This window comes from Danaus plexippus (genome assembly GCF_018135715.1).
Source record: "Danaus plexippus chromosome 13 unlocalized genomic scaffold, MEX_DaPlex mxdp_15, whole genome shotgun sequence".
In the NCBI taxonomy this organism is placed as follows: domain Eukaryota; kingdom Metazoa; phylum Arthropoda; class Insecta; order Lepidoptera; family Nymphalidae; genus Danaus; species Danaus plexippus.
Window position 1 is genome coordinate 4309637 of NW_026869849.1, and position 25233 is coordinate 4334869.

The 25233-nt window shown below is 31.1% G+C and overlaps 2 protein-coding genes across 5 annotated transcripts; one reads left to right on the top strand and one right to left on the bottom strand.

The window, feature by feature from the left end:
* The first annotated feature begins 37 nt into the window (after window positions 1-37).
* Window positions 38-3605, top strand: LOC116770373 (ovarian-specific serine/threonine-protein kinase Lok-like). Of its 2 annotated transcripts, XM_061527644.1 has the most exons (10): window positions 38-361; window positions 515-644; window positions 727-863; window positions 934-1061; window positions 1131-1256; window positions 1363-1566; window positions 2068-2279; window positions 2568-2769; window positions 2856-3128; window positions 3395-3605. In XM_061527644.1, exons 1-9 carry the CDS (start codon window positions 172-174, stop codon window positions 3114-3116), a joined length of 1590 nt encoding a protein of 529 aa, XP_061383628.1. In that variant the 5' UTR covers window positions 38-171; the 3' UTR covers window positions 3117-3128; window positions 3395-3605. The 2 variants fall into 2 exon arrangements, with proteins under 2 accessions (XP_061383628.1, XP_032517716.2); XM_032661825.2 differs by having other exon boundaries at window positions 2856-3605.
* Window positions 3592-24838, bottom strand: LOC116770016 (protein spinster). 3 transcript variants are annotated; one of them, XM_061527645.1, is made up of 10 exons: window positions 24378-24838; window positions 11526-11722; window positions 10921-11072; window positions 9083-9283; window positions 7941-8072; window positions 6155-6416; window positions 5268-5366; window positions 5002-5185; window positions 4787-4821; window positions 3592-4633 (listed from the first exon to the last, which is right to left on the bottom strand). In XM_061527645.1, exons 1-9 carry the CDS (start codon window positions 24580-24582, stop codon window positions 4802-4804), a joined length of 1452 nt encoding a protein of 483 aa, XP_061383629.1. In that variant the 5' UTR covers window positions 24583-24838; the 3' UTR covers window positions 3592-4633; window positions 4787-4801. The 3 variants fall into 3 exon arrangements, with proteins under 3 accessions (XP_061383629.1, XP_032517227.1, XP_032517228.1); XM_032661336.2 differs by lacking the exons at window positions 4787-4821; window positions 6155-6416 and adding an exon at window positions 6635-6896; XM_032661337.2 differs by lacking the exon at window positions 4787-4821 and having other exon boundaries at window positions 24378-24837.
* Between the last annotated feature and the right edge of the window lie 395 nt (window positions 24839-25233).

Sequence of the window (25233 nt, forward strand, 5' to 3'; positions counted from 1 at the left end):
GCTACGTTGCAAATTATTTAAATGTAATCAACTTGTTCATTTGACAACAGTAGTTGTCATCTGTGGTTCATGTGGACATTACATGAAAGTTTCAACTTAGCCGCTTAAATCAAAAGTTTTTAACCGTATGTAACTTTTTATAAGTTTTTAAAATTTGTGTATTTACTTAAGATGGGAGACGAATCACATGATATCGAAAATACGCAAACTCAGACACAAAACTCTCAAGTCGAGTGGAGTCAAACAAATACTCCATCTTTTATTCCTAATATTTGGGGAAGATTATATTCAACGAAAGTGTCTTTAAGTGGTAGATTTTGTTGGAAGACCGAGACTGAGCAGCAAATTCCAGAATATTATGGTAAGCTTTTCTTGTAATGATAAATAAAATTATTTATGTGTTAATATCGTTTTTTATATTCTTTTTTAACTACCCTCTGCATGATAATAAATGATTGCTTTTATATCTTGTAATATTCCTTGTGCTTTAATATCAATATATTATTTTTTTAAGACCTAATTCAACCAGAATTTTCACTTGGAAGAGCTATAGATTGTACCTTTGTAATAAAAAAAGATAAAATTAAAGAAAGTATTATTAAAAATGTGAGCAAACGACATTTTGTGATCAAAAGAGACATGAGGTGAGCTGATACAAAATATATTATGAGATATTTATAATATATATTAGTTTTAGTATATATCATAGGCGCCATTTACTTTTAGTGAACCACTCAGCCCAGCCATTATTACTGACTTGTCTCACAATGGGACATTTGTGAATGGTTTGAAAATCGGAAAAGGAAAAAGCAGAGTTCTCGATGACAACGATGAAATCTCACTTTCCAATGCTGTTGTTAAAAGTAAATAAGCATTATAACTTTTGCAGTTCAGTCCAACACACATTCTCTATAAATTTGTTTCACTTTTCAGTATTCCTTTTTAAAGATCTGCTGAAAAATGAACAGGATAAAGCACCGAAAGAAATATCTGAAAAGTTTTATATATCAAGAGTACTGGGACAAGGGGCATGTGGGGTCGTTAAATTAGTATACCACAAAGTATGTCTCTTCATTTGCTATACAAAATAACTATTTACTTTAACTATCTAAAAAATTATTTTCTTTTAGACTAAATGTACAAAACATGCCATGAAAGTTATAAAAAAGAGTAGACTGACAAACGGACAAATACATAATTTAAATGATCCAGCTAAGATTATGAATGAGGTCAACATATTGAAGGCTTTGAAACATGTAATTATTTTAAATATAATTATAATAAAATGTTTTAAATTATTTGATGAATATTTATATATTTATATATATATTTGGTAATGAATAAAATAAAAACGTTTTCTAGCCATTTATAATTTCCACCGAAGAAGTGTTTGAGTCCTCCGACGCAGTATATATTGTATTGGAACTGATGCAGGGCGGTGAATTGTTTGATAGAATTTCAAAGCAAGGACGTCTATCTGAGAGATTAACTCGTTTTCTGTTCCGTCAAATGGTTCTAGCGGTCAAATATTTGCACTCTCAAGGCATCACTCACAGAGACCTTAAGGTAAATAATACTAATATATAGTTAAAGAATTATTTTCAATCTTAGTTATTTCCTGTTATATTAATTTTTTTCATTCTCAGTATTAGAGTAATAAAATATTTTGTTTGTAAAGTACTTGTCTTGCAAGTTTGGAAGATACAACACGGGCATTGTTTATTTTATGTGAAGATGAATATCAAGTTACATGGTGTTTGTTCCTGTGTCTAAAGTTAGCTGTGTTTTGATATTAATATCCCTTAAAATAAATGAAAAGGCATTAACATATGATTTTTAATTAATTATATTTAGCTAACTATAAAAAAATATATAGTACTTCAGTGTAAGCCTTTGGTAAAAGATAAATACAATCCCAATGTATCAGATAATAGAAATTTATCAAAAAAGTTACATTTAGAATATTCTTGAAGGCATTTAATGTACACCTACATATTAAAGTCAAGGAAAAGTATTACTATGGAGATAATATATCATTATTAATTTTTTTGTTTGAATTTCTTACAGCCTGAGAATGTTTTATTGGAGAGTAAAGAAGAAGAAACCCTAGTCAAAATAACAGATTTTGGTCTGAGCAAGTTTGTTGGTGAAGATAGTTTCATGAAGACCATGTGCGGAACACCCTTATACCTGGCGCCCGAAGTACTGCGGGCAAATGGACATAACAGTTACGGGCCCGAGGTGGATGTATGGAGCTTGGGAGTCATCTTCTTTGTTTGGTGAGATTTGTTATAACTATGTATTTAAATTACAAACAAGTACAAAATAATAATGTTATACTTAATGCAATTGATTTGAAACAAAACATATACAAACCTAACCATGTATATTGGACCAGATATTCCTCTTATCTGCTTATTCTCTTGCAATATATCTTGAAAATCAAATGAAGTTTAACTTACTTCATGAAATTAAAATATTATTAATTATATATTATGTGGACTTATTTTATACTTTTGAAATTTCTTACTATTGTCTTAAAAAATATAAATTTTTGTCAATTCTAGCTTGGTGGGCTATCTACCCTTTTCATCTGATTATAAAGAGTTATCTCTCCGGGATCAAATCTTGAGTGGGAAATATCGTTTTTCACACACACATTGGAGAGGCGTCAGCTTGCAAGGAAAATTACTCATGAAAAGGATGCTCACTGTAAATGTTGAAAGACGGATTACCTTGGATCAAATACTTAATCATAGCTGGATGCAAGTATGTTACGAAATCTATTAAGAAAATGACAATCTTTATACTATTTTTTTTTATAAAAATTGATTATAATGAAACACTATTTTCAGGATGACGATATTATCATAAGGATAGACAGGTTGATGTCTCAAACTAGATTCAATGGAATGACATTATCTAATTCTGACGAGGAAAATAATAATGCTGACAATTTGACCGTTTTGAAAATAACCGCGAGCGGTAAGAGGAGCCACAACGACAGTTTCAATACATGTGAACCGATACCTAAGAAGCTTAGGGTTGCCATATATCCCGAAGTTACCATGAATGATAACTCGAGCTCTACCAATAGCTGTGTCTCCGAAGAGTGATGTTTTCACAATGTTATTATTTTTTTTAATGTTACCAGAATTCTCGTTTTCTATTTTCAATGTAACGCCATTGTTTATTAATGTATAAACAAAACTAATAGGTGTTGTATAGTTTCTTATGAATGATTATTGTTTTAAATGATTTTTCTTTTATTTGTGTTAAAAGTGATTAATTTTTTTTTAATTTGAACAGAAATTTGTGATGATACCATATGATGCATTCTCGATTCACGACTGCATTTTTTTAATGTAATTGACTGATTCATTAAAATTTTTAGACTTAAGGAACCTTGAGGGTTCCGTTGCTGAGACCCAGTTGATGTTCTCAACATTGTGTGATAGTAATTTTACTGACCAAGGAATTTTGTGAAACGTTCTTTTGTAACCCACCGATAGTCTCGCATTTTTATCATGTTTCTCCTTTTGCAATGTGATATGACAGCAGGTATGTTTGTTGTTTAATAAAAATATTCAGTTATGAAAAATAAATTAGATATTTATTTTCAATTCCATACTTTACACGATATTTACAAACAATTATTATTATTAGGCTTTAATTTTTTTTTTTTAAACAAACAACTCAGTCTTGATTAATATTCTATACAGTTTAACTTGCAAATTATAAAACCTTATCTATTATTTATAATTGACATCTACTAGAGGTATGATCTCATAAATACTCTATGATTTACAAATAAATAAACTAATGATGATTTAATATGGACTCTAAGGCAAGTATATTTATTAAACTGTATGAATATATCTGTTACAGATAATTCCACATAATCATTTAAGTAACTTTCCATTCAAAAATTGCATTGATATTAAAGATCAAATAAATTATACAAAATTTATAAACGTTTCGTAAAAGAATAAATTAAAAAAAAAAAAAAACTTCTTGTGTAACAAGTGCTTGAGGTAATTTTTATATAATGTAACAGAATAAATATAGGAGATGACATCTGCTCAACTAAATAAGTTCCGCTCAAAGCCTTAAATTCCATGTTTGTATTCACAAAGAGTTGCAAGTATATGATTGTACTTTATTTGCTATAGTAAAGGCAATAAATTAAAAGCATTAGCCGGTAGAAAAGTTTCCATTGCTTTAAGATTTTAAATAACGGATGTTTTGTGAATACAAATTTAGATGGATGCTATGAAAAAAGTAATTATTAAAATGCATTTCTATCAGGGGAATCTGTTAGGCACATCGTATCTAAATCCCTAACCAGTAGGTGCTGTGATGCCGTGACCTAAATTAATTATACTATCTCACTCGCATACCCACAAGCTTTGCCCTACATTCAGTCTTTACCTTCAAATTATCAATCAAATGGTCACAATTGTATTATGAATATAAATGTTTGAAAGAACAATTGGTACAATATGATTGTAATTCTCGTTTCACCATAACCAAAGACCTATTGTGACTGGAAAGTAATAATGTTAATATTATTCAACGCCGGGATTTTCTTGTGCGTTGCTGTGAGATGGTTCAGCACTTTGTGCCTCGGCTTCTGTAAATTTAAAAACAAATTACAATTTACTATATAAATGGAACATATGGTATTAACTTATAAGGTTTATAGTTATAGCTGAGCCCCATACATGTATCAGAAAAGCCAGTGCATAGTTATAATAGCAAGTATTTTTAGCCTCATCTACTTTACCTATATACAGCAAGTCTAAATAATTTTTGAAGCAACTGAAACAATGTGAAGTTAAAGTAAGCATACAGTGTTACAAAAACAATTCACTACACATGATTTCTGCGTTATTCAAAGCTTTGGTTTAAAATAAATTATTAGAAGTATACATGGGTATAAAAACACACATAGAATTTATATGGGGCTACGTTGACAGGAATATTTTGTAGATTACAAACCTGCGATTTCTCGTTCAACTCTAAGTTTATCTCTCACAATGTAAATGGCCGTCAGTAGGAAGAAAATTCCTCCAATAACCTCTACGAAACATGTAATAAACAAGGCGTACTGAAGCGATCGAAATTTGACACTGTTGCTAGGTTCTTCGAAAGGTGAAAGCGATCTCTTCAAGTTCTCGGATATCTAAAAATTAATTAATTTCAATTTTATTTGTTGAAGAATTTTGTTAAATACAACTCGTCGAAGGTATGAAGGTATTACTCACAACTCCAACCAAATAGGGACTGCCAGCATCCCCAAACATATGTGAGATCAAAATCTGGAAAGCCTCCGCTGTTGATCTTCTTGGTGGTATCACCACATACTGAAATCATTATATCTTTTTAATTATACATCCAAAATATTAATTGGAATTATGAATTTACAACCTAAAGAACACGTTAATGTTATAATGTTTACTCTAATGTAACCTTTATTTCTAATGTCATAATGTTAAAGAATTTAAGCAAAACAAATAAAGCACAAAAATTCTAGTACCAGCGCCATCTGTGAGAATCGCCATTAATTTGTTATTAGGTACCATGATATGAGTCAAGATGACTACAAAGTTTTCGCAATGTTCAAAAGATGTCGCTAGTAAACGAAATTGAAATCAGCACATACATGACGAGTCAGATGATTAGTATTCCAATGAGAAAGGTCGCACTTGATAAATGGTGCTTTCACATCCCTCAACAACATAACGATATGAATTCATGAGTGACTGATTTCAATGGCATGCTATGTTAAGCGAAGGAAGCAAAGGAAATGCTTATTTATATTTTATAAATGATACAGTTTACCAAAGCAGATCAGTTTAACTCTGTCATAAATGTTATTTCAACTTTTTTTTTATTTCATATTTCTTTTGTTATTTTTATGGCTACCTCTGCTTAGGTAAATATTATTAATCTATGTCACATACACATTCATGCATTAAAATTAAAATTATTATACGACATTGAGACTAATACTGGGACTACGTTATGCATTATTACACTAACTACAAAGTTATCAATTTAAAATCTCTATGCACAAATGATCTTACCGTAAAATAAACGGAAGCTTTTAACTAAATACAGTAATAAAGCCGTAACCGAACCCCGTTCTTACCAGCGACATGTCAGCAACGATAGCCCAGTTGAGATTGAGCGTGAGCTCGGCAAAGAACATGAGCACGAACGGAGCGTAGTAGTGCTTGTCCGTGAGGAAGATGGCGAGCGTCATGGCGGGAGCGGACAGCAGCAGCCCCGCGGCACACAGCAGGGCGTGCGCGCGGCCCCAGCGAGCGATCAACGCCGCGCCCAGCCAGGCACCCAGCGGCACACCCACCAGCCCCGACGCCATGGTCAGCGCTCCGAATACCAGCGACACCCTTCATACCACCCACAGTCAGGATACTACCACCGCCCTCACTCGACACCCGCGAGTGACAGCGGTGACGTCCTCTCACAGCAGTCTTACGTATCTATACATCTATGCTAGTAAGCGCCGACATGCTTTCGATCGTATATTAGTATGGGATGGTGGATGAATCGTCACAGTGTTGAGGGCGTGCGTCCTATCTCATCGGAATACAGTTCCGATGCTCACCAGCACGATGTCCGCTACTACGGACCAGGTGAGGTTGAGCGTTAGCATGCCGAGGAACACGAGCAGGTAACTGAGGCCCGCCAAGTGGGCGGTGGAGAACAGCGCGAGGTACACCAGCGGCGAGGAGACCAGCAGCGCGAAGCCGCAGAGCAGAGGGTCGCCGGCGGGGGTGCGGGTCCGCATATGCTGGGCGAGCAGAGACCCCAGAGGGACGCCCAGCGCCCCCGCCGCCATACCCACCAGCCCGAACTTGAATGATACGCTACACGCGCGCGTCACCGTTTAGGTACTTAACAACCATGCTAACCACAACACGCGTAGTACTCATCATATAAAATCGACTATTTATTAATTATCTTATATTTTCTCATGTATAAAAAATAATAAAAAAGAATAAGTTTTGTTTTAACAGGAATATAATGTAAATCGTACCTATAAGATACATTTTTCACGTTCATAGTATGTATTCTTGGTTATATGATATAATGTCTCTATTATATTTTTTAAATATTTTGTGTTGCCAGTTCTTAAATGAATTTGCAGTGTGTCTCATTAAGTAATAATATTTTTGATGAAAAAAAAAACCAAATGATTGACGGTTAAAGGTGTTTTTTTTGTTCTATTTATTCTAAACAAACATTCTATTTTAATTGAATGTTTGAATGTTGCCCGCAGTTACATATTACGATAGATTTATTATTAATAAAATGTTGGAGTTATGAGATCTAAGGCTTCCGCGAGTTTTATTCATTTAAATGAAACTAATATTATTCGGATATACGACGCGTACTTTATTTTTAGCGTCGGAAGTATGTAGTTTTTAACAAAAATAAACTACGCGTAGTACACCCGAGTAATATAAGTTTCATTTAAATGAAAATGTTGGAGTGTTACAGACTGTGCACTGATATAATTAGTTTAAAACAATATGGATCAGAATACATAAAAAAATCACAATTACTATATCAGTTCTGGAATATATTGTGATTTTCCTGTACATGATTACAGAATGGAAAATATTTATGTATATTATTTAAATATGGCTTAGTTTATAGTGACGTCATTTATGGGCCCACTGTAACTAAAAACACTGACTACCCACCCACGATATTCAGAGTGAAAGTATCCTGTATATGAAAAATTAAGCTATTCTCATAGACATGACAACCACACTACAAACTTTACAGTTACGTAATTAATTGATTAATATTAGCAGTGGACATTTTTTTGGGCTGTCAAAAAATTTATTTAACTATTCAAGGTTCTCACAAATATCCCAAATACTGTCAGGGATATGATGACTCACCCTTCTATGGAGACTTCCTGTCCAGTCTGCAGCGTCAGCCCTAGCCTGATGAAGTCCGGGCCCCACCAGGCGAGCGCCCCCGTCACAAACGCGACGCACGTGAAAGCCAAAGTCGACAACATGAATGACGGACTGAAAGATGCGTGAACCATAAGCATTATTAAATCTAACTTTTTTTTAATAAACAACAGAAAAAAGGGAATATTTCAGTGGTCACATCTTTGTATATCACCAGATTTATTTAATAAAATCAACAAAAATATTTCGTAGCGACATAATTGTATACATCACAAGTATCAAAGCGGAAAAAAGATTTTTTTAGTCGGATCTTTTATTTAATAAGTAGCATTGACGAAAAAAAAGTGAGGCTATTATTGATACGTTTTTGTAAATCACCAGTGATAAAAAAAAAAAGTTAAGTAAAAATATTTTTACGATATTTTTTAATTATAAGAGATAAGAGGAATAATCTTAAATTATTGTGTTAGTGTTTTCTCAATATCTGAGTCATAATATGATGCTTTGTTTATTAAATAGAAATCTTGACTGACGTTTCGTAAGATTGTAATAGAAATTTTCTCCAAACGTATGTATTAATATTTGAATTGTTTAAAAAATCGAGCACAATACGAATAAGGAATGACTTCAGCGTGTTCATTAACCAAGGTATGTCTATAATTAGTGACACAACAATTTTAATAGCATTAACTTATACCTTGCTTGAGAATAATTCTGTTGATTGACTTTAAACCTTCGACACTTTATAAATTAGATTGAAAATAGAAGAAACAAAATACAAAATAAAATACACTTATATTTTTTACATAAAATTAACTTGTATCTATCTTTATAATATATAATTAACCCTAATAATATAGTAATATCACATAATCACTGGCAAATAATAAAGTGTTTAATTATAAAATAATTTGTAAGAAGAGCAAATTGTTATTGTTTTAAATATTGTATAGAATATATATATAATTGCTCTATTTAAAAAAACATCATAGTGAATATGATTTCAGACACATTAAAGTTCGGCAACTGTTTGACAACTGCCGAACTGATTCATACAATTGACAGCTGTCAAAATGACGAGTTCAACTGACAGCTCTCAAAACAGTTAATTCATAGGTACTAACTTCCTGATGAGCGACTTGAGATCCTCCTGGTACGAAGTCGGTTTCATTCGGCTCTCCTCCGCCTGACCACGCTCAGGGTTTTCCATGACCCACAGCATCAGCACCACGGCCAGGGCTCCGAGGAACGGGGTCACACGCAACCCGTAACGCCAATTACCCATAGCGGCACCAGCCGCTGAACCGACTATATAGCCAAAACCGCTGGAAATTTTAAAAAATATATATTATTAAAACATATCGAAATGATTTGTTAAGAAAATATGTAAAGATTTCTGAACGTATAAAAAAAATAATCTTAAATCTATTTGTCTGAAACGTACAAATATTATCCAAATGCATTTTCCTCTAATATTAGTACATATTAACATATGAAGTTATTGAGATTTTAAACTATGTATTTATATAAATAAATATTCTTTTGTGGTGGAAATCACGTCATGGGTTTTCCTTGGCAGATTAACCGGTTTCAGTTTACCGGCAAAGTTATTGTTAAACATGTTCATTTAAGTTTTCAATACCGACAAAGGATACATTTGAATGTGTTATCGTTCCTGATCAACCAGGCTTATTGACGATTCTTGTTAGACATTTTCATTTGGTTCTATATAAAAATCTTATAATCGAGGCAAAAAATGATCTATCTATCAACGATAAAACCTGAATAAAAAAAAATTATAATCCAAAAATCGAGCATATGTAAAAACATGTAACAGTTTTTGAAATCCGTATATTCACTCGAAAGTCGCTCACAGTTGCCTTAAATGTTAACATGAAAGTAGGTATATATTATAAATAACTTATATGCGCACTGTTACCAAGTCAGAATAATTAGATGTCTTGCGACATTCATCAATAAGCGCACATTAAGTCGATTAATGTGTGAATTATCTTAAGGTTGGCAGCAATTATTTATAATTGGAGCTATTACGTTTAATAATAGCCGCGGTTTATTCCGTCGTATATTATTAAATTACTTAATTATTATACCAAAACTGTAACATTTAAAATTAGTTTAAGAGAGTTATTAAATTTTTCACGTGTAACGTCGGTTAGTGTTACCAGTTAAAAGGCATTATATCCAAAATATTAGAGCGTTTTCGCTAAATAAACTAAATGTCACAATGTTGCCAGTTTAATGACTTCTACGTCGAGCGTTTCCAGATGGGACGTGACAAAAAAAAAACTACTAAGAGATTTTTTAAATGATGTTTGAGAGCGTTTTATTTATTTTTGTATTTCGAATGCTTTTATTTTCCATAAACATCTCATATATTTACTAATAATTATATTTTCCTACGGAAGATCTATAAGAGTTCTTGGTTAAAAATGCTTTATTTGATAAAGTAACGACACTATTACGTATTATTTTTTTACACTTTTCACGACTTATTGCATCAAACACAATCATATTTTGCGTAAGTTGTATAGGATCTTTAAAGACATTTTCTTGTATTGGACTTCCCAACAACACACAGACGGAACTGCAAACATTATCTATTCTACATAACTCATAAGTAGTTTGAAATTTTGACTTAATGTACACAGTGGAGGCCGTTCAAGCGAAACGACGGACGAGTTCAGTACTCTGTTACTTTCTACATTACTATTGTTATACCACCTTGAAATTCTATACGATTATATTATCTTAATTAGCATTCATATTACATTTTCAAGCCAATTATAATTATTTTAAAGTATTATCGTCAAATTCATTCAAGTTACTGAAACTAAGATTTGATTTAAAAAAAAAACCATGATGGTAAATATAAATAACGAACAACATTAAATTATGAGCTTAATATAGATACAACACTGAGAATTAACCATTATAAGCTTACCTCCCGACTGGTATCGCGAAATAGAAAAGCGCAAGCATTTTCGATCGGACGTTACCGACGAACAGGTCACTGATGATGGTCGGTGCGATGGTGGAGTATGACGCCTCACCGATACCAACCAGGCCGCGGAAGACCGCGAACCACGCGAAATCCTGACGAGAAACATTACAGTCTCAGAGCACGTAATCCATTACAACGTCTCTACATAATGTCCGCCCGTAAACATTACAAGATGTATCTTTACATGTTTTGTTAGAAGATGTTATTTGATTTTATGGTCACATAATATGCATTACATTACATTAAATATGCATTACAAAGTACGAAAATTACATAATGAACATGGGTAACAAAAGTTTCGTCTTATTTTTTAATAAGCTATGTGGACCATCACGTATACCATTAACAGACGTATACAAAACAAATAACAGCGCGAAACAAAAAATATCATATTATTGACTAATAGAAAACTCTACCATATTTTTATTCCAAACAAAAACTTTATCTGAATTTAATACGTTTAAAAAAAAATACCATATCAACCAAAAAGTTTGTATTATGTTTCAAGAAACATATATTAAATGGATTAAAAATGATATACTCACAGGTATATACGATCCCACGAATGTTGTGAGACTCCACAGGGCCACACCAAATGCCATGATTCTCCGCCTGGAATATCTGTCACCGAGATAACCGAATATTGGCGCGAAAACCATGTAAGCGATCACAAACACGGTCTGAAGGAAACCGGCGTAATCGTCACCAATGTTAAATTCATCTTTGACATCCCCTAATACACCTGCGACAAAACATATATACATATAGAATATAGTTTATAATAGTTGGAAAACATTTTAATGTCTATAATTAATGCAAAAATCAGTACATTATTCAATACAAACATTCTCCTTTCAGTCCTTACCAATTTATTTTTGGCAACTAGTTTATTCCACAGCATTAACTGTGTCATCTCATTAAATTAGTTCAATACGATCATATTATTTAATAATGGTTAAAAATATACATATTTTATCTCTGTGATGTAAAATTTAATGGGAATACGGATATAATAAAAAATATTTACTTATGCAAAAAACAAATAGATTGCAAGGTTGATTAAAATTAAAAGGAGTTTATAAAGGAAAAACAAAAGCAAAACTACTTCCTACAAGTGATATAAATACGAAAGTTTGTAAGGGTGTGTGGTCTTATGATGAGGTTTTTAAAGTAATGTAGATCAGACATCTGCTAGTGTTTATATCTTTTGTTTTAAAACAATTAATACATTGTTATCAGACGATAATTTCGAAGACGAAGTTGAAGGTATAAACTAGTTCTACACCAATGCTACTCATTAACCACGAGTTACATTTTACATAAACCCAACGTAATGAAATGTGGTGTTTCTAAAAAAAAGTCAAAATCTGAAAGTCATGTCTTCACTTAAAGAAATACCTCTGTGGTCACAACCGACTGCTTTACATCACACTTGAATACACAACTGTTAGTTGTTACCACGCACAATGTTTCACAACATAAATCAATGACAACATTGAAAAGATAATTGTTAATAAATATAATCAAATTTATTGAGCGGCATTAAAAAAAACTGTTTAAGCTGCAACCTTTACATTAACCTTGGATACGTGAGCGTTTTATTCTCTCAAACGCTTGGTAATTTTAATCGAAATATCGGGGAAAAATTATGACAGTTCTTTAAATGAGATTCGATATTTTTTGTACGACAATATTATAGTTATCATTATTTACATAGATCACTTGAGGTTTCGTTTTGTATGTTAGCCATCGTCACTACATACGTAGTTTTCATTAACTACGTTAATATTATAATGTATGTGAGATTAATAAATAAGAAATTATAACTTTTCGAATGCGGTAACACTGAGCAATCTTCTGGTGAACACTTAAAAGTTACTAAATATATAAGTATACTTAAAAATATTACAATGAAAAAAACTTTTCTTAGCAAATTTTCATTGACAGACTTAAAATAAATACCATGGTTTAAATCTAACATCGAAATTAAGATACAAATCATCAGTAATATGAAATCTCAGGAGTGAATAATTACGTAATAAACATCAGAAATAGCAGTAATTCTAACAATATACAAATAACTTAAAGGGGCATAATAGTATGTTCGCGGAGCGGACGTGTGGGGTTTGCAGTTTGATTAAAGATAAGCAAGTAAGTTACCGACCGATAACAGGGATTAAGTTATAAAACTAACTTTAAAGTACTCGCTAGACCTATAGCTTATACAAATATTATATTAACCAACAATGCTCCAGGTGCAAAATGTTGCCCAATACAAATAATAAAAGATTTATATAAATAAAAAGCTTAATAAAATGATAGTATTATTTAGACGTGTCCATAAATCATCCCTATTATTACTGCCTCTCTTTTGTTTAGCCACTATACCGTCGGGACCCTCACGTAACATTTTTTTTTTATCGCCCTCAGGGACGATGAATCAACAAAAGCCCAAATCGATACATTAAATTGCTTATTTCAAAAATGTCACATCACTACGAACAAATTAGTATAAAAACATATTGTTGTTTTATAAATTTATATCAGAATAAGGATTTAAAAGAGGAATATAAACAGCCCATAAACAAATTGATACTTTTCATTTACACTAATATAATGGATCTCATTTTATGTTTTGAATTTTAAGCATTTATATAAACTTCCTATTCTCGAGTATTAACAGTCGTTATGACAAAATAAGTTTATAAATAGAAGATATAACTGTATGGGGTAAGTTCACACTTAATACATACGTTCTGTACAGGCCTTGAAATATAAATAAGTTTAAGTAAGAAACACACTGTCATAACTCGACTAGTATGATATAAAAACACGAAACAACAACCTTTTTAATAACTTAACTGCTTAACCAAGGACATTATTTTTATAATTGCAAAACAGGAAACGTTAAGTTCTTTACTTTTTATGATATTAAATATAAATAGGTATTATACTGAGCACATTAAGCACTTATGGGAAATGCTTTTTGCCATACACGTTGTGAAAGTGAAAAACTGTTAGGCGTACATTCACTGACGACCAACAGAGTGCTGATAGAAAGTCGGCTGGCGATGAAATTGTTGATTGGATTTATGATACCTAAGTGCAAGCTTTTATCGCTGTTCATTATACTCTTTTTGTTAGTGCACGTCATTTAACGAAACGGTAAAAATGTCGGATCTAATCGCTACGTGTGGCACAATGATGTAAACCACTGTTTGAGTTTATAAAAAAAATGTACATTCTCCATTTTAAAATGTTCCTCATTTTACTGCTATTATAAGAATACGTATATTCGTGTAACTACAAGGCAGTTTAATTATTCTACGGAACTAATAACTAGAAAGCGCTAAAGTAAGAGTAATAAAAACTTACTTTGTATTCCGACTAGCTTTTTGGGGTAAAATATTTTTTCTACAATGTAATTTTTAAAAAATCCTCTTTGACGCTAATTAGCATTGACCTTTTTTTTATTCTATTCAGTTTAACCTTGAAGTTTTGTCTAGATAGAAGAGGTCATCAAAAAAAGTTTATACTAAATATAGATTTTCGCAACATTTCAGATGACTCGACTCGGTTTTCATTACCTACTAGATATTCGGCCTTCATAAATCCAACGTCAGACGCGGTGGCATGACACTGCGATGTTTACGTCATTTGCTTTAAAAAAAGCATTGGCAGCACTGTCGCGTCGCCTGAAGCCGATATCATACTCGACTCAACAAACACACCCACCCGCCAAACATCACGCCATGTTGTCCGACCAATCAGCGAGTCTGGAACTTGTGGCGCGAAATCGAGCGACTCTTGGAACGGAACGGAACGGCATACAGTCACGCGGTCAATATGACGAAAAATGCACACAATTGTAACAAAATGTAATGTAATTTATAATATTTAAACAGTTATGATGTAGATAAAAATCAAATATTTCAAGAATAAAATAATTTCTATATGAGAGTTCGAGTAACTAAAATAGAAGCAATGGGACAGCTGAGTTGGCACAAATATAAATATTTTTTTTAGATTGTATTTTCTTAAAGGTAAAGGCCGTATGTAGTTTATTAGCAACCAATTAGTATAACAATAAATGTCATGACACGTTATCTTATAAAATATTATTCGTGTTAAATATAGTCTAAAGATAACAACCATAATATTATTGGAGACGTTTGATAAGAACATGAAGATGGTAAAAAAAAAAATTCCGCTACAAAATAAACATTTACGACATGATATGATAAAAAGAGCACCTTCCGTAAATGAACAGGTAATTAGTGAATTAAAATTTTGAAAGGAAATTTTAAATCTAAACAGGAACAGTTTGAAATCTCACGTAAAATATTCTAAAGCATATAGTATACAGCAAACTCAAGTCCTAAAAAAGTAATTACTAATAGTGGAAATAATCAAAATTATTTTTATCACTGCAAATGATAGCTACAGTCCATGACCTAAATAATCGTCGTCTTGTAAAAAACCATCACTTATGTTTTCAAAACATTTGTATTTCACCTTAAAGTATGAGATGCAATACCTTGCGACGGATCTCATGAATTTTAAATATAAGAAAAGGAAGTAACGCTTACGATTTACCAGAATTGAGCTTCTTTTTTTTCAGTGCAAAGAAACTTTAGCCAGCCGGAGACCAGTTTTACACGTTTTTGTCGGTTCGTTTTATATTACGTCGGTATATATTAAAAATGTTAAATTATTATTGCGTATGCTAAACAATTTAAATAAACAATGAAGCTTTTTTAAAACGGATGGAATAATCCAGAATTGATGGAATACGAGGTCCAATCGCTACAAAAAGAATGTATTTATTTTAGACCAAAAGACAAGAATGTCAACGAAACAATTGTGAAATTCAGGTCAACTAACTACACGAGACAGGTTAAGGGCGGGTTTACATAAGCCATTGTTCATATTTTTTAGAATAATTTTGAATTTATGGTTTGACTCGAACGCATTAATCTATGTACGTTCGAATATTTTTGAACAGAAACAAAAAAAATACTATGAAATATTTATATTTAAATACATAAAAACAATAATTTGCTTACCGTGAAGAGAATGTAATGCAAATTTCAATACGCAGAAACAACTGTCATAACTTTATGGAATTCAGTTTTAACTAAGCTATATTTTGTTCCCGGTAACTCAAATACAAACAAAGTAATATCTTTTAGCCGACAAACAAGAATTAAACGACTCATATATAAGAACTACCAGAAGCTCATTTTTTTAATAGACATTTTAACGGATCTTCCGGAGAGTGAACTAAAAAAAAAACTTTTTTTTTATTTTAATCACCGCCATCACTATTACTTTTATAGGTTACGGTTAAGGGAAATGTCAGTTGTCATTCGTTTAGTGTTGGGTAATAAAAGTGTCGTCAACTCCCAGCGATTATTATTTATTTTTATAATTAAACCGTGATTTATAAATTAGGAATGATTTGCCGCTGTTTAGTGAGACGGAAACCGGCGTTTATGTCTTCAATATCCTTATAATTTTGCATCAGCAAACTAACTACGACACATTTATAATTAATCTCATCTTCATTTTCATTTACACATTTCTGATATACGAAATACGTTAATTAATATTTAATACTGATTTTCTTCACTACATAAAATGTACAATTATCTTGATGAGATTATTATTTTCTTTATATAATTCATTAGAAGATCAATAGATCACTAAGTTCATTCATGTTCTTGTAAACAAACGTCATCTTATTAATTATATCTCGTTGTATTTAAACCCGAATCCTAAGCAAGTTCAATAATTCACAAATGAATACAACAAGCTTGTGATGTTTTGATTACATTTTAAACAACAAAACATCTAAATATATACTAAGGAATACGAAACTAAATTCTCTTTGGAAAAAAACAAGGTGCTAATAACTTTCTAGTATAAGAACAAACATTTTTAAGTAACACTTGATATTTAGTATGAGATTTTAAACGAATGTGTGTAAAGAACATTGTTAGTGTTCGTGTTTTGAAAATTACAACAGTGAATACCGCTCCCTTCGAACATTAAATGTAACAAAACGTTCCTTTGTCGGAACACGGCTATGTTCTTTACGCTTACAACACCTTCGCGTCGTCACACATACGTAGCGTTTCCAGTTTTTCATTTAGAAATCTCCGCACGTAATAGCATAAACGATACATTTTAAAGTGAAGATTAATATTTTAATTAACCTTCACACACAATACTGTTATTTATTGAATAAAAAAAAGGGAATCGATCTACATGTAGTTCCATGAAGAAGACTTAGTTATTCCTCTGTTCGTGGGTTTACAATTACGGTGATTTTATTTGCACTTCAATACATCGATATTAACCATTATCACCTCTAGTATATCTGAATGTCAAATCCACTTTACCTGATAACTCTTATTGATAACAAATAAAATCATGACTACATATTAGGAACATACAAATTTCTCTTAAACTAATACAGACATAAAGACCGTAATCTCTTATAATTATTGGTTTATATATAATTACTTTAGTACAGATCCGCTAGTGTAAGTGGATGATATAGACACAAATGACATAATAAAATCAACCTTACGTCTAAATACATAAGTTCGATTATCGCACAACGTGAGCACTATCTTTCGTGGAACTAATTGGCTCCAAGTGCAGTCTCGATGAGTCCTTGTGAAGACCAGTGCTTCGTGAGTATAATGCGGGTACAGAATCGCCGCAGCTGCGTTTCATCATATCAAAGACTACGCTGATATTACATAAGTCGTACTAAAATTAAAGTAACGACTCAAACGACCCGTATACTATGGGAACGATTTATTAAACCTATATTACCTTATTGCGATATCAAAACAATGAGTTCACTGTAACATCTGCATGCTTACTATAAGTTTGATACGTTATACTACATACGGATTATATCAACTTTTTCATTTCACGTTATAATATTAGCGGAGGTTGTTTATATTTAGTGAAAAACAGGAAACGATACGTATGCAGTGTGGTGATTCAATATTTTGCTAAGCATATAAAATTTATTACTATATTTAATATATATGGCGGATTTAATGTGTTATTTCAATTTGCTTCTATATATACATGTAAAAATTTCATTTTTTATACGCTACTAAAAGAAACGTGAAACAACGCGAGCATATTATCACACACGCATGCACAACATATTTCTATCAATAACATAGTTGACATTTATTGTATGCACATAACTTGAACACGACTATTTGAATTGAATCTTCACAAAAAACTGTATAATAAATATATATACGTATTATGTATATTATTTATATGTTTGAATCTCAGCGTCAGTGGAATGTGAAGTGATTATTATATTTAGCTTTCCAATGAATACTTGAAAACCCTTCAATTATCTTTCAAAATAAATCACATTGTTCCTATGGAAAAAAATAATTTATTAAATGTACGTAGCTTATAAAAATAAACAGTCCATTTAAAATCCGTTGGAACATATATTTGTAACGATATAACATAATAAAAAATTACATCAAAGGAAACTATATCTGCTTTCATGTTATCTATAGAAAACGCTTTGAATAAAAGACACAATGTGTACGCATGCTATGTCATTCATACTTAACAAACATAATTGAAAAACCTTTATAGAAAGTATTGTTAATAACGCGTGCTATAAATATTTACGTTAAAAATTATTTAAACAAACGCTGGGTGGTCGAATGCTGTTTTATATTTTAACAGTACCTTACTAAGGGTTCGCATAGACAAACTAGACAGAGTTTATACTTCTATTCATGACTCTATCGTACGAATGAATCAGTTAAATGGTAAGGTTACAATATCGAGACAGTACATTATTTAAGATCGTTGAATCACATCGAATGTAATTTTATATTACAAACTTGTGACGTGTTAATAAAAATAGAAAAGTTCAGTAACCAGTCACGTTTATTTAATGTCGTAGGAGATAATGGTCGGTGTGCACTCAGAGCACTTTTACTTCAGTTAGTCAGCTTTTATGTAAGATTGATTAGATAAAATACGGAACATTTCCAAAACTATACAATAAAAAAACAAATATTTATTCTCGATAAACTACAAAACCGGTCGCACTGGCTGGTTAATAAAATATTTTGAAGAGTATTAACAAAAAAAAAACACATTAACACGACTGTTTCAATCCTTTATCTCCGGTATCAAGGGGAAGGCGGTGTTTATTTTTAAATTCCGTAGATTGCTGGCCTTTTGTGTTTATAACCGTAAAGCCTTATTAGAAACATTTGACAAATCATTGCGGTAGGTGGGCCTTTAACACCTATCGTATAAAAGAAATGCTCATCATAAAACTTTAGTTGAGCAACGTTTATTACCACAGCAACAATCAAGAATAGCTTTTACGATTTACAATTTCATTTAATGAACAATTTTCATATACGGCCAACACAAAAAATTTACAGCCGTCAAACCGAAAACAAATGAAAAATCGCTTTTGACATTTACCATAGATAAATTAAGTGAAATAAAATTCAATCAATACCTTAATATGGTATTTTCAACCCCTCACCGGGAACAGGCGACTAAGCTTCAACATATTTCATTTATTAAGCCATATGTACACACCGGCACCCCATAATAATTTACCGAAGTGGAAACAGCGGGTACCCCATTTATGACACGGGTTAATGGTAAAACATGCGATGGGTTTTTTATTACCGATACAAATGATTGAATTACTAACAGTGTATACTACGCTTAGTTTTTATTTCATCTTAAAGATATTATCGGTTATGAAGACCACGTCTTAAAAGAAACAATTATAGAGGAATGCGCATGATCAATTAGCAGCATACATAATTGTTGGTAATTGCCTAATTGGAATTACGTTCGAGTAATACATAAGATAGATACTTATAGAGAAATATGTATGAACGATGTCAAAAGACAAGACGTTTTAAAAAAAAAGTAAAAAGGCTGTACAAAGGGCGATGAAATCTTTAAAAAGTGAAACGTCATTCTAATGGAACGAGTGACGGAGCGTGTATAAAGATATGTAATAAGGGCATTGTGTTTGAAGATGTTAAAAATACGTCCAGAATAAGTACTGTGACTTATCACTTACTCTTAGCAACATGAAAAAGAGTAAATTAAATTTTTGTAATATATTTCGTATGAGAAGCGAAAGGTTGTATATTAAAATTTTATTCTACACGTTTTGAATTTAGAACGATTGATTAAATTGAAAATTATATGACAGTCGATTTGCTTTATTATTGCACCAGGTTTACTTATCGTTATAATTTTAAATAGTACTTTACCTAAACATTTGAATCGTAAATCCTCAACACAATCATTTTCAAGGTTTTTCATTTGAAATGTAAATAAAACTGAATACGATTTCCTACTAAAGAGTACGGTCGGTTATTAAGTGAACGTTTGCAAACTCATACTCAAAGTACAAAACGTGGGTAAGATTTATTTCCAAGTCAAAACTATACATAAAAGGAATATCCAAAAATTTTATAAATTTTTCCCACATATTACTTTAAATTCATTCTTTTTTTGTGTACTCAAGAATGCGCCTCTCAAAGGATTTGAGAAGCTGACAGAAGTTTGAACGTGTTTTTTAAGTAAACAACTCAGTTAACTTCGTTTCAACTTAAAAAAAAAACTAATCTCATTCTTGAAAAAAATATAACTCGTTTAAATAATTCATTCCCTAATAAAATATACAGATTGAGTTATGTGCTTGGTTTAGAAATTGCCAACGTTATAAAATAATTTTATTCCAAACTATTGTTTATTTTAATTGTAAAACAATTTACGTAAGCACGTTCCTGAACGTGACGTAGCCTCACAACTTGTATAAATATATTGACATAAGCATAGCGTTCGTAAATTCATATTACTATAAAACATTGTGTCACTGGTGACTCATTGTTCTTGACCTATGGTTTAAATACATCACGATAATAGATAAAATACTATTTGAAACATTGAAGCATTATCTCTTATCACTATTTTAAAAGAATTTACAAAAAAAATTAATGAGATAAGTTTTTTTTGTAAGATACAACCGCATAAAGGCAGGTGACATTCGGTTAGTTAAAAAACAGGTATTATTCACATTTAAAATGTGCTACCGTTCTACCGGTGGGTGGTTTCAGTTGTAACAATCGCTGTTGGCGCAGCTGCTATAGTAATTTACTTCAAGATGTTCATCTAGATAAGAGTAATTCGAGACTCATTCCACAACCGTGATCAAACAGTGTCGATAGCTCCCCAGAGGAACGTACCCCTAACCAAATATTGGCGACATATCTCTATGCAATCAAAAGATCTCATATTTGTATAGCACTCGCCTCCCTCGCTTTCATGTGTAAACATATTGCCACACAATTCGTAATTGCTTGGGAGACCAAAATTCAAACATGCTATCTCCGTGTGAATTGTTCTGTGTACAATTGCATTTTTTACTACCTAAATAACCACAAGCTTTCAAAGGTACACCTTTAGTACGGATTAAATAATTTAATGTATTGTAATTAAAATAATTTATAACACAAATATATTTTTTTATTAAAAGATTATATTCGAAGTAATATTAGTAATTCAAAAGTAGCTGTCTATAACGTTCTACAGCTTAATAGATTTTTATTAAATTAATAATATCTTCAATAAGAATATAGGACTAGGCCACGGTCGAAAACTTGTTTAAATTTCAATCATTCCGAAATCGAATTTTAGATTACTATGCGGGCTACCACGTCCACGTTAACGATTATTCCAACAACCCATGATTTATGACTGACCTAATTTTATTTTATTCAAGTCGATTATAACATAACATTCGATTGACATTCATAACATATCAAATCGCTTTATGGATTATAAAAACTTAATTCCATAAAAATCCTTACAGTTACGTAAGTAAAGTAACTCTAAAGCAACAAAATTCATGGCGCGTCACGCAATCATCTACAATTAAATACCGTCAACGTATTTAAAGGATCATTGTATTCATTGAAAGCGGGAACCCACGCACGTGATACGACACTGAAGATTACTTCCCAGGATACGTGACATCGACCCGCCATGGGTGTTCGACGGTTACAAATAGATTCCTAGAGAAAAAAAACTAGTAATAAAAAATATACGATATTACTTTAACTCATATTTCCGAACGTAAAATTACTGAACCGAATTACAATTTTGAATAGAAATAAATAATTGTGATCTTTAAAGAATGTATAATATGTAACAAATTTTCATTTAAGAACTGGTTCATAAATTACATTATGACTCATCAAAGTGTATTATAGTCGCCATTTTACTACTATATTATGTAAGCGTTTCGAAACTCGTAATACATCGTAGCCTCCTAAGATAAAATGATAATGTACATACTGCTTTTAATCCTGGTTATTAAGGGATTTTATAATATAGAAAGGAATGACAGAGGATTAAACATGTAAAAAAAGGTAAACATTCCAGTGTGATCTCCAAAGAGGTTAAATAAAATATGAACGAAAAAAATTTAAGGCTTCTAAAAATTTTATGTACTACATTCCATTTTCGATTTCAAATTATGACGTCTTTTACTAGCTCATAATAAATATGTATTTGATGAAACATTAAATAGTTTTATTGTAAAATCAGTATAAAAAACAGCAAATTCTCATTCAACCATTCAATCCAGCCATAATTGGTAATGACCTACAAAGTAAATAGCATCTCATATATTCTAAATTGAAACTATGTCATTGCTTTTGATTGTATTGATATAATAAATTCATTAGTGTTAATTTATTGGCAGTGGAAAATTAATAATTGCATAATCAACAAAATATATTGACATTGTAACCTAAAAATATGAATAAAACATTAGCAGAAAATAGTCTTAAAACTTTTACTTAATAATATATATATATGGCTGTAATAACTACATATAAGTTATGTCTTTATTTCATACTTCAAAACATTCCGAATTATTTTTCTCCTAGCCTACTTTGTATTAGATAACATCACATAATTCTGTTAAGTATAAATTTTCGTTGGTTGGTTTTTAAGTATGACCTTCATAAATGCAAGGACATGCACAATATATTCTGCCAGTGTTGTGTAGAATGGCGGAGACACTGTCTGGGATAAACTTATGAATGTAATAAAATTTAAAAGCTTCAACTGAATTCACAATTAGGAACTTTAAGAATAATTCTGATCATACAATAAGTAAACACTTATTTTATGTTTAATGCTCTGTATTTATTGTTACTAAACGATTAAACTAAAATTTTCTACTGACTATGATTGCATAACATAATTTATATTCTATTTTTTTCTTTTTATTATTATCTCATTTTACTTGAATTAAACCGTTACTTAAATGTCAAGTATTAATAATAAAATTGCCACATGCAAAAACTTTTATATGAATATAATTTTAAAATTAACATTGCATTATCAAAGTAACAGGAATCATAATATATATTTTTATATGACAATAATTTATCTAAGAAATGCTAGTAATTTAATTTCTTTTAAATTCTAATCCTCAATCACCAACATAACTTTAAATATTATGCTTAAAAAGTTATTTATGATGGCATTTATTTTTCAAGATAAAAAAAAAATATTCATTATATTCATACTTTTCAGATCCTTTGTATTATGTATATGTAACTGATTATGTAATACAGATATGTGTTAGTAAAATTCTTGAAGCAAAATGACTGTCAAAGTTACATAATATGAAAAAAGTTACACTTATTAAATAAGTTTCAATTAATTAATTTTTAATGGAATAACTAATGCAAGCAAAATTTTTTAATAGCTTTAAGGGGTAAAAATGAAGTCCATTAAATTGCTAGTAGAATATATATATATATATATATATATGGACAATATTAATACAATTATAAATTTATTTTATAAAAGATAAAAGGGATTAAAATATTTATCAATACCACATAATATTTGTTATCAAAAAATTCTATTTAGAAAACTCTAATAAGACTGAGCACTTGATTTTATTTATACTTCTAGTTATTTTCATACAGAAATCCAAATAAAATACAAGATTAAAAAATGTTTTCTCATAGCCATTGTCACAATCAAGGCTAGGGCTAATCTTAATCTTAGAATAAAGTCATTCATTGATCTTGCAATATATATATTCTTCCAACAAGACTTATTGTAGTAACTTCATTACTAGTAGTTAAAATAGAATTGGAGAGGGCTAAACAATATCTGATTTTATTTGTTGTGTAAGTTTTCCTTGAAATTAATATCATGTAGACTGCAGTTATTACATAAACCATAGCAAACTAACCTAATTCTTTAACATTTAGTTACAAGTATGTATTATATAGATAAAAAAACTGTATCCTGCAACTTACCGGCGAGGGTGAACCTGTCCATGTAGTTGATAAGGTTAACATAACACAATATACCGACGGTCATGAATTCGATGAAGGTGACATCTCTCAAACTATCGCGCTTTCTACCCTGCTTCTCGTTCAACAATGCAGTTGCAGATTCATTGTCTCCGTTAATTACTAACTGCTGATTCGATGTATTTGGTGTTATACTGTTTTGGTCCATGATGCCCACCCCGGTTGATGTAGCCCTATAAAATTCGACCCTAACCACTTATTCCGGAACACGATTAAAAAAAACTTGATACACAACACAAAAGTAAATTAAGGATATGATGTCTTTAAATATATGAAGTTTGGTTTTAGACTTTAGAATTTCTTAATTCCCATATCAATATTTTAATGGTATTTTCAAAATACAAAACAATACACGACCGGAATGATAGCCGACACTCTGACAAACTGTTAACTGACGTTGTGCTGACGTCTGAATTCTTTTTGACTTTCAAGTTCAAATGGTAATGACAGTTGACATTAAATGTTGACGTACACCGATGACGTTTACTAGTTTAACTTATGGTTTTAAAACCTTAATTTTTTAAATCATGACGTTTTCATTCTTGGTATTGTAGAAACAAATACTATTGTGGGGACGAAAGTTTTAAGTTATGTCACTGATTACAAAATTCTATCATATCCCTTTTCCTCTACCTACAGGAACAGCTGCGACAATGCTTTCGAAAATTTTACTCTCTACAGTAGACGTTATCCAGATTGAAGAAAAACAGTGAAAATGTAGTAAACTATATTTTCACTGTTTCAAAGAGGAGAAAGTTTCTAAACTATATGAATATGTGTATATATGTTTACAGTAAAT

Coding starts and splice junctions, on each gene's coding strand:
- LOC116770373 (XM_032661825.2), top strand. CDS start 172: ATGGGAGACGAATCACATGATATCGAAAATACGCAAACTCAGACACAA. Junction 1,567..2,067: donor TCACTCACAGAGACCTTAAG/GTAAATAATACT, acceptor AATTTCTTACAG/CCTGAGAATGTTTTATTGGA. Junction 2,770..2,855: donor TTAATCATAGCTGGATGCAA/GTATGTTACGAA, acceptor CACTATTTTCAG/GATGACGATATTATCATAAG.
- LOC116770016 (XM_032661336.2), bottom strand. CDS start 24,582: ATGGACCAAAACAGTATAACACCAAATACATCGAATCAGCAGTTAGTA. Junction 9,284..10,920: donor TTCGCGATACCAGTCGGGAG/GTAAGCTTATAA, acceptor TAAAATTTCCAG/CGGTTTTGGCTATATAGTCG. Junction 8,073..9,082: donor CTCAAGTCGCTCATCAGGAA/GTTAGTACCTAT, acceptor CGCATCTTTCAG/TCCGTCATTCATGTTGTCGA.